Source organism: Vigna radiata, chromosome 3 (genome assembly GCF_000741045.1).
Source record: "Vigna radiata var. radiata cultivar VC1973A chromosome 3, Vradiata_ver6, whole genome shotgun sequence".
Classification (NCBI taxonomy): Eukaryota; Viridiplantae; Streptophyta; class Magnoliopsida; order Fabales; family Fabaceae; genus Vigna; species Vigna radiata.
The window spans coordinates 4,377,413-4,389,276 of record NC_028353.1 but is presented as its reverse complement, the minus strand read 5'-3'; the positions used below and the strand labels follow the sequence as shown (position 1 = coordinate 4,389,276).

Sequence of the window (11,864 nt, the reverse complement as noted above, 5' to 3'; positions counted from 1 at the left end):
TTATAATATAAATCTTACTTTAATAATTATTAAAATATAAAATTATATTAAATAATATTTGAATTTTAAATTAAATTAAATTATTATTAAGGTGGTGCAGAGTGTTTTTAATAAGAAAGAGAAAAAATATGGAAAGATATTTATTAGAGTTAAAAATGAAACTTTTGAAAAAATTATAGGTGCAGGATCAGTTGTCAGAAGGTCAAAAATGAAATTTTTGGAGGTGCAGGATGAAGGCTTGGAGGTGGAGGATGAAACACCCAAGAAAGAATAAAACAATGGATGTTATTTCTTGCACCCCAAATTTTTCTTCCTACATTCCTAAAAGAGTCGTAATTCTAAATTATCCTTTATTAAAAGTATAATAACCATTTCTACATAACTATGTTAGTACTCTCTTTTTCTTATAGTTGATTTTATCTTATGATGTTCCTTTTGAATATCTCAAATTCTTTTAGTAGCTAGCGAGTGATTTTATATAGGATTAGTCATAAATTTACTAATTATACTTACTTCATATTAGATTTGGTCTTATGGTAATTAAGTACACTAGACGTTCAACCTCTTCTTTGAACAAAGTTGTATCCACTATTGTTCCTTCATCATTTTTCGATAGCTTTGTACCTAGTACAATAGAATTATTCACTGCGTTATAGTCATTCATATTAAAATCGTGACAATACATCTTGGATATATTTCTTTTGACACATTTGACACATCAAGATTCCATGTGTATGTCGCAAAATTTCTCCTCCAAGAAAATATTTCATTTTTCCTAAATCAGACATATCAAATTATAACATCATGCTCTCATCATATCTAGTGTATATTAAATCATCTATATATAAGCTCACAATTAAAATGTGTTTCTATGGCCTCCATCTCTCTGTCCATTGCATTTCATAAAATCATGCTTTTGATAGCTTCTTCAAACGTTATTGGATCATCTTCTATCTCAACCATTGCATCTCCATCTAGTAAACCTTCTCCTTTTTTCATAATCAACAATCTAAATCGGTTTTCTTAAACATCTTTTAATCCTTCCTTTAATTGAATTATTAATCTATAAAAGATGAGACTCATTTTTATAAGTGTTAATTTCAGTATTACCTTTATTCAAATTTTCTACTACATGTTGCCCTAAAAGTTCTGCTTGGTTATGTTTTGTATCCTTTTTGTTGTCATTATCTTGTGTTATAATTTTACCCCAACTTAAAGTAATGTGTTGGTTGGTTTTGTCATGCTCCAAATCCCAACCTTTTTCTTTTTCAAACATAACATCTCTACTAATGATGATCTTTTGAGTGATTGGGTCAAACAATCTATAAGTTTTGGATTCATCACTCACTCTAAAGAGAACATACATTTTACTCTTGTCATATAATTTGATTCATTGTTGATCTGGTGTATGTACATGAGCTATACACCCAAACACCTAAAAATAAGAAACAAAAGGCTTTCTTTCACTCCAAACTTCCTTGGGGGAATTGTCTTGCACTACAGTTGCGGCTCTTATTAAGAACATGAACACATTACTTGTCAGCTTACTGCCATGCACCCTCAAATCAATACTTTCGATGCTTCAACCTTCTTGTTCTTTCGCTTTTGTCTCTATGGAGTGGTGCTTGGTGAGTTTTCATCACAAAAGCAAAACCTTTTACTTTGCTTTATTCACCTTCTTCTTCTTCATTTCATCTCATTTTCCATGTATAAGAGTGTTTATTCGTTAAGGTTTTAAATTTTATTTTTCTTTCATTTGATATATCAATTTTTAGTGTTTTAGATGTACTAGATTTCAAAATTTGCTTTAGAAAACTCATCGAATTTAGAAATTTGATTTAGAAAGTTATTATATTTCAAAATTTGGTTGAGAAAAGTAGTTAAAGTTCATAACTTATTGAATTTTAAAATCTAAATATGAAACTTAATCAAATTTCAAACTTTGATTGAAGAAATCAACATATTTCCAAATTCAGTGATTTTGAAATCTAAGTGAGAAAATTACCAAATTTCAAAATCTAATTACTATATTCATCGAATTTCAAAATTCAATTTTCAATTCTTCTAAATTTCAATATTTAATTTTCAATTCTTCTAAATTTCAAAATTCGGTTAACATTGAATTTATAAATTTGAATTCATTTTGAAAGTTAAGACTTATTTCTTTTATTTAATTTTTTTTTTGTTTTTTGTTTAAATTTTTTAAATGTGTTTTACTTGTTTTAGTTTAATATTATATTATAAAATATTAAAATCTCAAAATATATTAAATTTTATTAAAATATTATATTCAATTATACTAATTAAGATATATTACATATTAATAATAATGATGATAATAATAATAATAATAATAATAATAATAATAAATTATATGTTAAAATATTAAAATATTAATACATTAAATTATATTAAAACATTAATATATATTAAATTTTATTAAAGTATTGAAATAAATTATATTAATTAACATATATTAAATAATAATAATAAATTACACACTAAAATATTAAAATATAAACATATATTAAGTTAAATTGATATATTATATTAAATTATACTAATTAATATTATTATTATTATTATTAGTATTAAAATTATAATAATAATAAATATGAACATATGTTTATCGAATGTGTTCATTGAGCATTTAAATTAAAAAAAAATGTTCATGGAATGTTTAAAGATATTTTGATTAGATTTCGAAATTCAGTAAGTTTTAAATTTGAATGAGTTTTTATGAAATTTTAAAATTCAATGAATTCTTAAATCAAATTTTAAAATTTGATAAATTCTAAATTTTAAAATCTAATAAATTCTGAAACCTTGAAAAATTTCATAATTTTTTAAATCAAAATTCAAAATCCAGTTAAATGAATATGACAAGAAATACTGAGTGATTATATTAGACACTAAAAGAAAGTTGGAAGTGCAAAGTAAAGCCCCCATGAGATTAACCAAAAACGACATGCAAACGAAAAAGCGATATACCAACACCCTCTGAAAACATTCTCAAGTAACTTTCACCAAAAACATATTTCGTAATTTTAGTTCTTACTAAAAATACATTATTATTTTTTCTTTTGTAAAAATTTTATAAACTATAGAAAATGCAACAGACCTTCAAACAATTACTAAAATGTGAAAAATAAGAACACTAGTCACATTCAACAGGTGCAACATGATTTCCATAAGAATTTATATATTCATTTCACGAGAACATTAAATAGAAAAACAATACTTAGCACGCTAGAAAAAAAAATAAAAAAGTAATCTTTCAAATTCTATTTCTCGAAAAACACTAACACAATATAATTAACAAGGATTTTAGAGTGAAAACGTCCGCACGTGATAATGCCTTTCACATCCAAAAAACGATGTCAAAATACAATACAATTTTTCTAGGGTAACCTTTTCACGTCCAAACAACGATGTCAAAATACAATTACAATCCTCTAATAGAGTAAAAATCCTAACTGACTAAAGTTGTTTCTCAACGGTTATGACTGTCTAATTAACACAATCATCAAAGTGATGAAAAAAATTAGAAAAACCTTAAGATCTTTCAAGTTGAAGGCCTTCAAAACATGCAAGATTTAAATTTCTCACAATAACTTATAATGGTGTAAAATATCCCAACCCTTAAAAAAAATTCATGCACCATATTCTAGCTATGACACAAGCTAGTTAACAGCAAGAATCCGAATAATATAGCATGCATATAATACGTTTTGATAAACACAAGTCAAAATTAAACTGGAGTGCAATTTATAATCCAGATATAATAAACTGGGCCAACCCTGACCACTTAACAAAAAGCACCATCTAAGGTGGTGACTGCGAGCGACGGTGGTTGTCATCATCTTCATCAATGGGGCTCCTGTCATCCCTAGGGCTCCGGCTGGGGCTCCGGCTACGACCATTAGATTTGGGGCTATCATACCCCCTCTCATTGTTGTTCCTTGGAGGGCTGGCAGGGCTTCTACTTTTACCTCTTGGACCATCACTGAAGTCAGACCCATCTCGCTGTGTCACCATCCTATCATCATTACGGGGAGATATGTCACTTTTCTTCTGTGGGCTGCCACGGTCAGGTGATGCACTATGATCCCTTATCTTGGACGGTCGAGGACTCCGTGACCTATCTTCAGAAACTGGGCTTCTTGCTCTTCTGACAGGAGATCTAGATCGACTGGCCAAAAACATAGGTCACCAAAACTCAGTTACAAGCTTATTACAAAAGAAGTGATACTGACAATTGAAACAACAGATTAGTACACTCATATTGCAGTACTATTGCAATCAGAATATAAACAATAGGATTAGAAATTATTAGAACCCAACCTGTAGCTGCGGTCACGACTGTAGCTCCGATCCCTGCTTCTCCCACGACGAGGAGAATATGACCTGACTGGTGATCGTGAGAAACTCCGCCCACGCCTGCTGCTACAGAAAACTCAAATTGGCATAAAATATTTAAAACATAAATCTCATTAAAAAAATAAAAAAGTTCACATATCAACACAATGCAGAAGGGGTATGGAAACAAAACGAGGGCTTACCTCAACTTTTTGGGACTGTTCTTACAGTTCTTCTCTATATGACCTCTTTCCCCGCAGCGGTAGCATTTGTTCTTCCAATCCCCAGCTTTGCAATCTCTGGCCCAATGACCATCAATGCCACAGTTAAAGCATCGTCCAGATCCAGGTGGTGGACCCCTACCCAAGTATTCACGAGAACCTCGAGGACCCTGATTATAAACAAATCAGATGAAAAACCAAATTAACAAGCAATAAAAAACTACCAAAATTAGTTAAAAAGTCGATGAGCGGTAGCAATGAAATTAGAGATGCATGGCTCCAGAAGAAATTGAATATTTATGTGCGAGGTTCTTAAGGAAACGGTTAAGATAGACAAAGGAGAGCATCATCCAATTGCCCATTGCTGATAACTACAAAGAGAAAAATGTACACAAATAGAAGCACTAAGGACATATAATAGCCCGAGTTTTAGATTGTAGACTCAACGGAATAAATCCATACATGCCCCAATAAAATCAAACAACCATGCTTTCAACAAACACTAGAAACTAGAAAAACATCCCTTAAATAGTCTAGTACAATTGAGAAGCGCAAATCTTAAAAAAAAAATTATTAGAGACTTTGAAGTTTGACCTACCCCCTTAGCAAATTCAACAATAATACGACTTCCTTCAAAGTCACGGCCATCCAAGTTAAATCTGGCATCATCCGCATCTCGAGGATCACTAAATTCCTGTTCAAAATCTGTCAGTAACAATCCACTACAATAACAGAATCTTACCATCACTTACAACCGAATCCTCTGAGCAGACACTAATAGCCACCTTAGAGCAAAGGCACGAGGAGAAATGGAAGTCAAAAAAAATAGATAAAAGACTAAGAATGGAATGAAAACTTACAACAAAGGCGAAATCGTTCTTCATATCCACACCTCGAACTCTGCGGAAATGGTTTCCAGAAACAGTAAGGCCATCATTACTTAACTACTGGAACTGTATACAACGCCCCTCAAAGACGGACTAAACACCAGTTTGTGATTGTTGCCATTTCCATAAAAAACACGCAATAACATTACAGAAAGAATCGCCAAAGTCAACACTCGACAGGAATTTCCATCAATTCCACCAAGGCCAACCTCCCAACACAGACCTCCAGGTTTAGAGAAAACCACAGAAACCTTCAACAAGATTATTCATGTTAAAACATGACACCTAAGGGATTTGGTTCCCACGCATAACATGCCAAATAACAAAATAAATCCAAGCTCAAATTAAAGCTTAGATAAAACCTGCATATCACCAAGTTTCAGCACAAAACAAGGTTGACAGCCGGACGGCAACCTATCACTAACTCAACTCCCTTGCCAATGTAAACAATAAAGATGAATCAAACAATTCCAAACATATATTAGAAAAAGTCAAACAATTTACACATAAAATGATAAGACAAAACGACGGATAACGTCTGCAGATTCTGAGCAAGAAATGAAGTACTAAAGAACAAAGACAGTCATCCACGTAGACAAACAGATAAGAAGACATGTAATACTAAGAAAAACATGTTCAACATTAAAAAGTTAAATAGGGCCTTTATAAGTAAACATGGTATTTACAAGACTGTCCCAAACGACGATTTCGGCCTCAACTGCAATAGAAGATATTCATCTGAAATCTTCTTTAACATAAAGAATCGGATGAATCCACAACCGCAATTTCAAAACTTGCATGTAAATAACATTCCTTTCTAAAAGGGTTGAGTTGCTTAATAATCAGGATTATGATTCTTTATATATTTCGAAAGATAAGAATTAATGATTAAAAAAAGAGAAATTACCTTCCATATCTGCTGAAAGCACGCTCCAGATCACGGGAACGGGTATTGTGAGACAAGCGTCCCACGTACAGGCGTGTATTGTATTTATCATCATAGCGAGGCATCGTTTTTGTTTCTAGCTCTACAATATAAACAGATGAAATTTTGAGAGTACTTATGAAAACGGCCACACAAACAAAAACTGAGATTGAAATAAAAAGGATTGGATCATGGAAAAATAATTGAATTTCAAACATGCAGTCAATTTCAAAACCTAAGTCACAGAAAACAAACAAATCTGTAAATTATTATATCAGAAATTGCTGTGAAAGACGAAGCAAAGCATCCACAGAGAAAATCCTATAGAGACGATAACCAAAAGTAGAAAAAGGCAAATCTAACAATTGGAAGAAAAAGAGGGCAAGGAAACCATACCTGGTGTTTCCGTCCAAACCTAACCCTTCAAAGTGGATCTGCTTCTCTGGGATGATTAATTTATACAGGACCTCTGCCACATATCTTTGTAGATATTTTTGTTAATTGGGCCTCAACTTGGGCTTTTTGTGGAAATTAAAAATGAAAGAACAAAACACTACATCCTCCGAAAAGGTAATTTCCGTTCTTGCTTTTATAAAACATATAATTTTTTATCTCAATTTTTAAATTTTTGATAATTTAATATTATTTTTATGTTTAATTATATGTAATATTACTTTGGCTATAGTATAAATGTACAAAACAAAATATATAATATTATATTTTTTTGGAATAATTGAAAAGATATAATTGTGATCAATATAAGTTTATAATGACTTAAAATACTTCTAAATATTACAATTTAACAAGTTACAAATAATTAAAAATAAAAAATATATAAAATAAAATTAGAGAACAATATTACGAATAAATAAAAAAATATTAGATTTGAAAAAAAAATAGGAACAAAATTGTTTATTTTTTTCAAATATACTAGGATTAAACTTTCAATTATTTTTGCAGTGGCTGAAATTTTTGTTAACCTTATTAACAATGATTAGTAGACAAATCTGTTTTTACTAACTAAGTTACCACATAAATAGCATTTTTTTTACTTAATCTTTCTTAAGAAACTATACTTAACTTCTAACCTTATATATTCGTTCATTCTTAATCTCGAAATTATTTATTAAATTATCTTTTAATCTTTTAATACAATAATAATAATAGTAATAACAATAATAACATATTACCATTATTATTATCTTTTTGCTTCATTCATAAAATAGAACTTTAAAACAACGAACATATGAACGAATGTGCGAATGCATGATAATTGTTAATTTGAAAAATATGAACTCCAATTGTTTTGGGTTGACATTAGGTTGGGAAAACAGCGCTCGTAGACTTGAAAAAGACACAAATGATTGACACACAAAATGTGAATGATTTTTCATTCCGTTCTTCAAACAAATTGAAAAACCGGTTCTTCCAAAAATGATTCACTTGCAGTAAACATTAAACTCAACTTGAGATACATGCAACAAGAAATGCAAGGAGACATGGGATACCACAAATAAGAGAATAAGATGGGAATGAAAGATAATCATCTCCTAAATAAATAAACTTCAACCAGTGCTTATTCAATTCTTAAAATAAGGGTGATTAAGGATACTTTGATATTGATTTGGAACTTTTTTAGAAATGGGATTCGTTTGTTCCGAAAAGGAAGGTTGATTCATGGACAAAATACGAACGATTTGAAAAATGCATTGGAAACTGGGATTCATTTTGTTGCTTCCATTAGTGCAGAATCAGCTTACAATCCGTTAGACGTCAGTTAGATGAGGAAGCGACGTAAATTATTGACCGGTGGCAATTGCATAAATAAGTGAAGCCTATAGACGTTTGTTAGATGGGGGGTCGACGTCTATAATACTATAAACGTCGGTGCCCCTAGAAATTGGCGTCTATATATCTGACAGGTGAAAAGTCATTTCTTTCCGTCATATAGACGTCGGTGTCCCACCTACCCGACGTCTATAATATGACAGCAAGGTGGAATTTTAATTTTTTGTGCCATCTAGACGTTTGATCCCGCCACCTGACATCTAGATTCAATTATAGACATCGGTGCCCTGCATACCCAACGTTTATAGTAGGTGAAACTTTAATTTTTTCCGCCATCTAAATGTCTGATCCCCGCCACCTAACGTCTATATGCGATTATAGACGTCAGGGCCCCTCATACCCGTCTATAGTCTGACCAGGTATGTGAAAAGTCATTCGTTTCCGCCTACTAGACGTCTCGTCCCGCCAAGTCGATGTCTATATATAACAAAAATGTTAATTTTTAAATGGAATGGACGTTACATTAGTGAGACGTTCGATGTATATTCGATTATAGACGTCGTCTTTGTGGGCAACTGACCTCTAATTTCTTGTTAAATAGTGCAAACCAGCCGTTTGCGAACCAACAGTTTGATCGTCTTCCTTCGCATTTTCTCTCTGTTGCACTACATTTCTAGGTACGTTTGATGTCCCGTGAACCATTTAAAGTTGTTTTTACTCCGTTTAAAGTAATCTTTGATGTATTATCTTTCATTTGAACCAATTAAAATGAGTTTTCGTTGTGTTTTGGTACGGTTTTTCTTGTGTCTTTGCGTAGCGTAGTGCACCTTCTCTCTTTGCTAGTTTCCTCTTAAGAAAAACTTACGTTTATTGATCTCTTTTGACATTCCAACTCGAAGTCGAACCTAGGTCCTTGCATAGTGTCATTCCCACCATCAATGAAAAAGAAAACGGTAAGAATACAGTGTCATTAATCCGACATCGCACCTGCAGGAATCCTACGTCCCATTAACGTCACTCATAAATACGTCGATTCGGGAGGTGACATTAAAAGCCCAACATATCTGACCTCTAAAAAAGTTGTATTTATAAAATTTAATGTTTTAAAGTTTAAGTTGAATGGTTCTTCCATTTAACATGTTCTTATAAGAAGGCAGTATAAATTATAATACAAAGATATTTGAAAGTAAACTGTAATAAGGAAAAAACATATAACTTATTTATAAGTGGTTTTAATTAAATTAACAAAGGGAGATGATAATGTGGAGAACAGGTAACTAAAGAAATAAAAACATGTAGTGTACATACTGGAATTCATTAATGTTTAGATAGTTTAAATGCAAAAAGTAATTAAGATTATGATGAAAAGAGTAGAGAAAGAAGGGTTGGACAGTTGATTTAGTTGTCTGTTATTATTGAAAAAATAAGGAGTGTTGGTTCCATTGACTACCTCCTCTTGTTCCTGCTCCCAAAGAGAAGCGTCAAATAAAAGAGGAAGCGAAAGAAGAATCCCCATGCAACCGTGATCCACAAGCAGCTCCATTTGCTCAGCTGCGTTATCCCCTGCTGCTTCAGCACATCCGCTCCGGTGATCACGCAGGTGGACCTTGTGATGTTCATGCCCAGCGTCTTGCTCATGCTCTTAAGCAGCTCCACTTTCAGTGTCTCCGGCACCATCCCCAAGGGCGTGTTGTCGAACATCTGAATCCCCCTCACGAAGCACCTCGGAGAGTTAACGTCGAACTCATTCTGCAACACTCCCTCGTACGGGTACTTCACCAGTGACAGGTAGTGGAACCATATCCAGTACGGAGGCATTCTGTCCCTGCTGATGAAGAACCCGCTGAAGAGAAGAAAGTAGGCCAAGATCGCAACCACCACCGTGAACCCTATCATCACATGCGACACCACTCCCGACAGGAACGTCACGAAGGAGCTTCCAGCCCAGAAGGAGGCCACGATCACCAGAAAGTAAAAGAGAAAGCCCGAAGAGCCTCCCGCCAGGCCCACGGCCCAAAAGGTGGTGGCTGCAAAGGTGAAAGAGAGAAAGAGCAGGGAAGGGAGTGAGATGATTGCGTGTGAGAGGACGTAGGAAGAGCGACGGTAGGCGTTGTAAGCTGTCTCCCTCATGAAGATGTAACGCTCTTGGAGGAACACTGGGATGGCTTCGGCGCAGGTGTAAAACGTGGTGGACATGGCGAAGGCGAAGAACCCCACGCGCTCCTGGACCCCTTTTGGTGAATCATCCAGGTGCCAGAAGATTGTTGCCAAGATTACCCCCGTCACAAGAACTGCACCTAAACGAATCCCGAATAACTCTGGCAACCTTCGTGAGTTCGTCAGAGACCTTTTTCCTATCACCGCCATTTCCATCCAAAACGGATTCGCGAAGGCGGGAACGGAAACTGCCGCCGTTGAGTTCTTGCCGTTACCGTTAGCGCCGGACACCAGTTTCCCTCTGGAAATGCTAGCGCTGATGGCGTCCTTCAGAGATGGTTTGGGCTTGTGATCATTCTGGGACTGGACCGAGTTTTTTTCTTTCAGCTGCCATGATTTGTTGAAGTCTACTAAACTCTTTGTCCCACTGGGTTGTTCTTCCAGTTCTCGAATTAGGTCCAGCGCGAATTCTGTTCGGTTTTCGTTCTCCGGTATGGGGTGGCCGAACTCGGAGAAGAAGGCTGGGAGGTTCACCGGAGAGCCGCTGTAGACGGTGTTACCGTGGGAGAGGAAGATCAAGTGGTCCAATAAGCCTAAGATTCTGTAGCTAGGTTGGTGAATGGACATGATGACGATGCTTCCACTCTGAGCGATTCGCTGCAGCACTTTCACCACCATGAAGGCACTTGTGGAGTCGAGGCCCGAAGTTGGTTCGTCGAGGAAGAGCACGATGGGATCGTGGATGATGTCGATTCCGATAGAGACGCGGCGACGTTCTCCCCCGGACACGCCGCGGTGGCCCTCGTCGCCGATTACGGTGGAGGCGGCGGAGCGGAGGCCGAGCTGGTCTATCAAGGCCTGGACGCGTGCTTTCTTCTTGGATTTCGAGAGGGAGCGAGGGAGTCTGAACTCCGCTGCGAACATGAGCGTCTCTTCGACGGTGAGCATGGGGAAGAGGAGGTCGTCTTGCATGACATAAGCGGAAATCACCTTTAAAAGACTTGAGTCTAAAACCTCGCCGTTTAGGGTGACTGTACCTTTGAGACTTTCCTTTGATATGCGGTTGGCGAGGGCGTCGATGAGAGTGGACTTGCCAGAGCCGCTGGCACCGAGGACAGCCATGATCTCGCCGTCCCTGGCCTCGCCGGAGATGTCGTTGAGGAGAGTCTTGGTGCCGTTGGGTTTAGTTTCGTGGTCGGGTGGGAAAACGGTGGTGGTGGGAAAAAAAGTGAACTTGCGGCGAAGCTTGACACTGTAGGTTAAATTGAAAAAGGAGAGGACAAAGGGGTGGGTGGAGGAGGAGGAGGAGAGGTCAAGAACATGGTGGGGTGGTGCAGGTGGTGTGTCGTTTTGAGCGTCTTGGACGCGGTTTAGGAGATCGGCGAGGGTGCGGGATCGGGTTCGTGTTGTTGGCGGGTTTGGGAGTTGGACCAGGTCCATGGATTGGTTGAAGAAAGGAAACCTGTCGTCGAGAATAGTGTTGGGTTGTGGTGGTGGCGGCGGCAGCGGCGTTAGACGAGACATTGG

At 35.7% G+C, this 11,864-nt stretch overlaps 2 protein-coding genes across 4 annotated transcripts; both read right to left on the bottom strand.

The window, feature by feature from the left end:
- Positions 1-3,570: 3,570 nt before the first annotated feature.
- On the bottom strand, positions 3,571-6,905 carry LOC106757758 (serine/arginine-rich splicing factor RS2Z32). 3 transcript variants are annotated; one of them, XM_014640539.2, is made up of 7 exons: positions 6,789-6,905; positions 6,375-6,495; positions 5,441-5,480; positions 5,179-5,274; positions 4,563-4,750; positions 4,345-4,446; positions 3,571-4,192 (listed from the first exon to the last, which is right to left on the bottom strand). In XM_014640539.2, exons 2-7 carry the CDS (start codon positions 6,476-6,478, stop codon positions 3,826-3,828), a joined length of 897 nt encoding a protein of 298 aa, XP_014496025.1. In that variant the 5' UTR covers positions 6,479-6,495; positions 6,789-6,905; the 3' UTR covers positions 3,571-3,825. The 3 variants fall into 3 exon arrangements, with proteins under 3 accessions (XP_014496025.1, XP_014496026.1, XP_022634897.1); XM_014640540.2 differs by having other exon boundaries at positions 4,345-4,443; XM_022779176.1 differs by having other exon boundaries at positions 4,345-4,440.
- A 2,506-nt stretch (positions 6,906-9,411) lies between these two features.
- LOC106756907 (ABC transporter G family member 20) lies at positions 9,412-11,861 on the bottom strand. The gene has a single exon (XM_014639506.2). The coding sequence runs from the start codon at positions 11,859-11,861 to the stop codon at positions 9,627-9,629; it is 2,235 nt and encodes a 744-aa protein (XP_014494992.1). The 3' UTR covers positions 9,412-9,626.
- Positions 11,862-11,864: the final 3 nt, after the last annotated feature.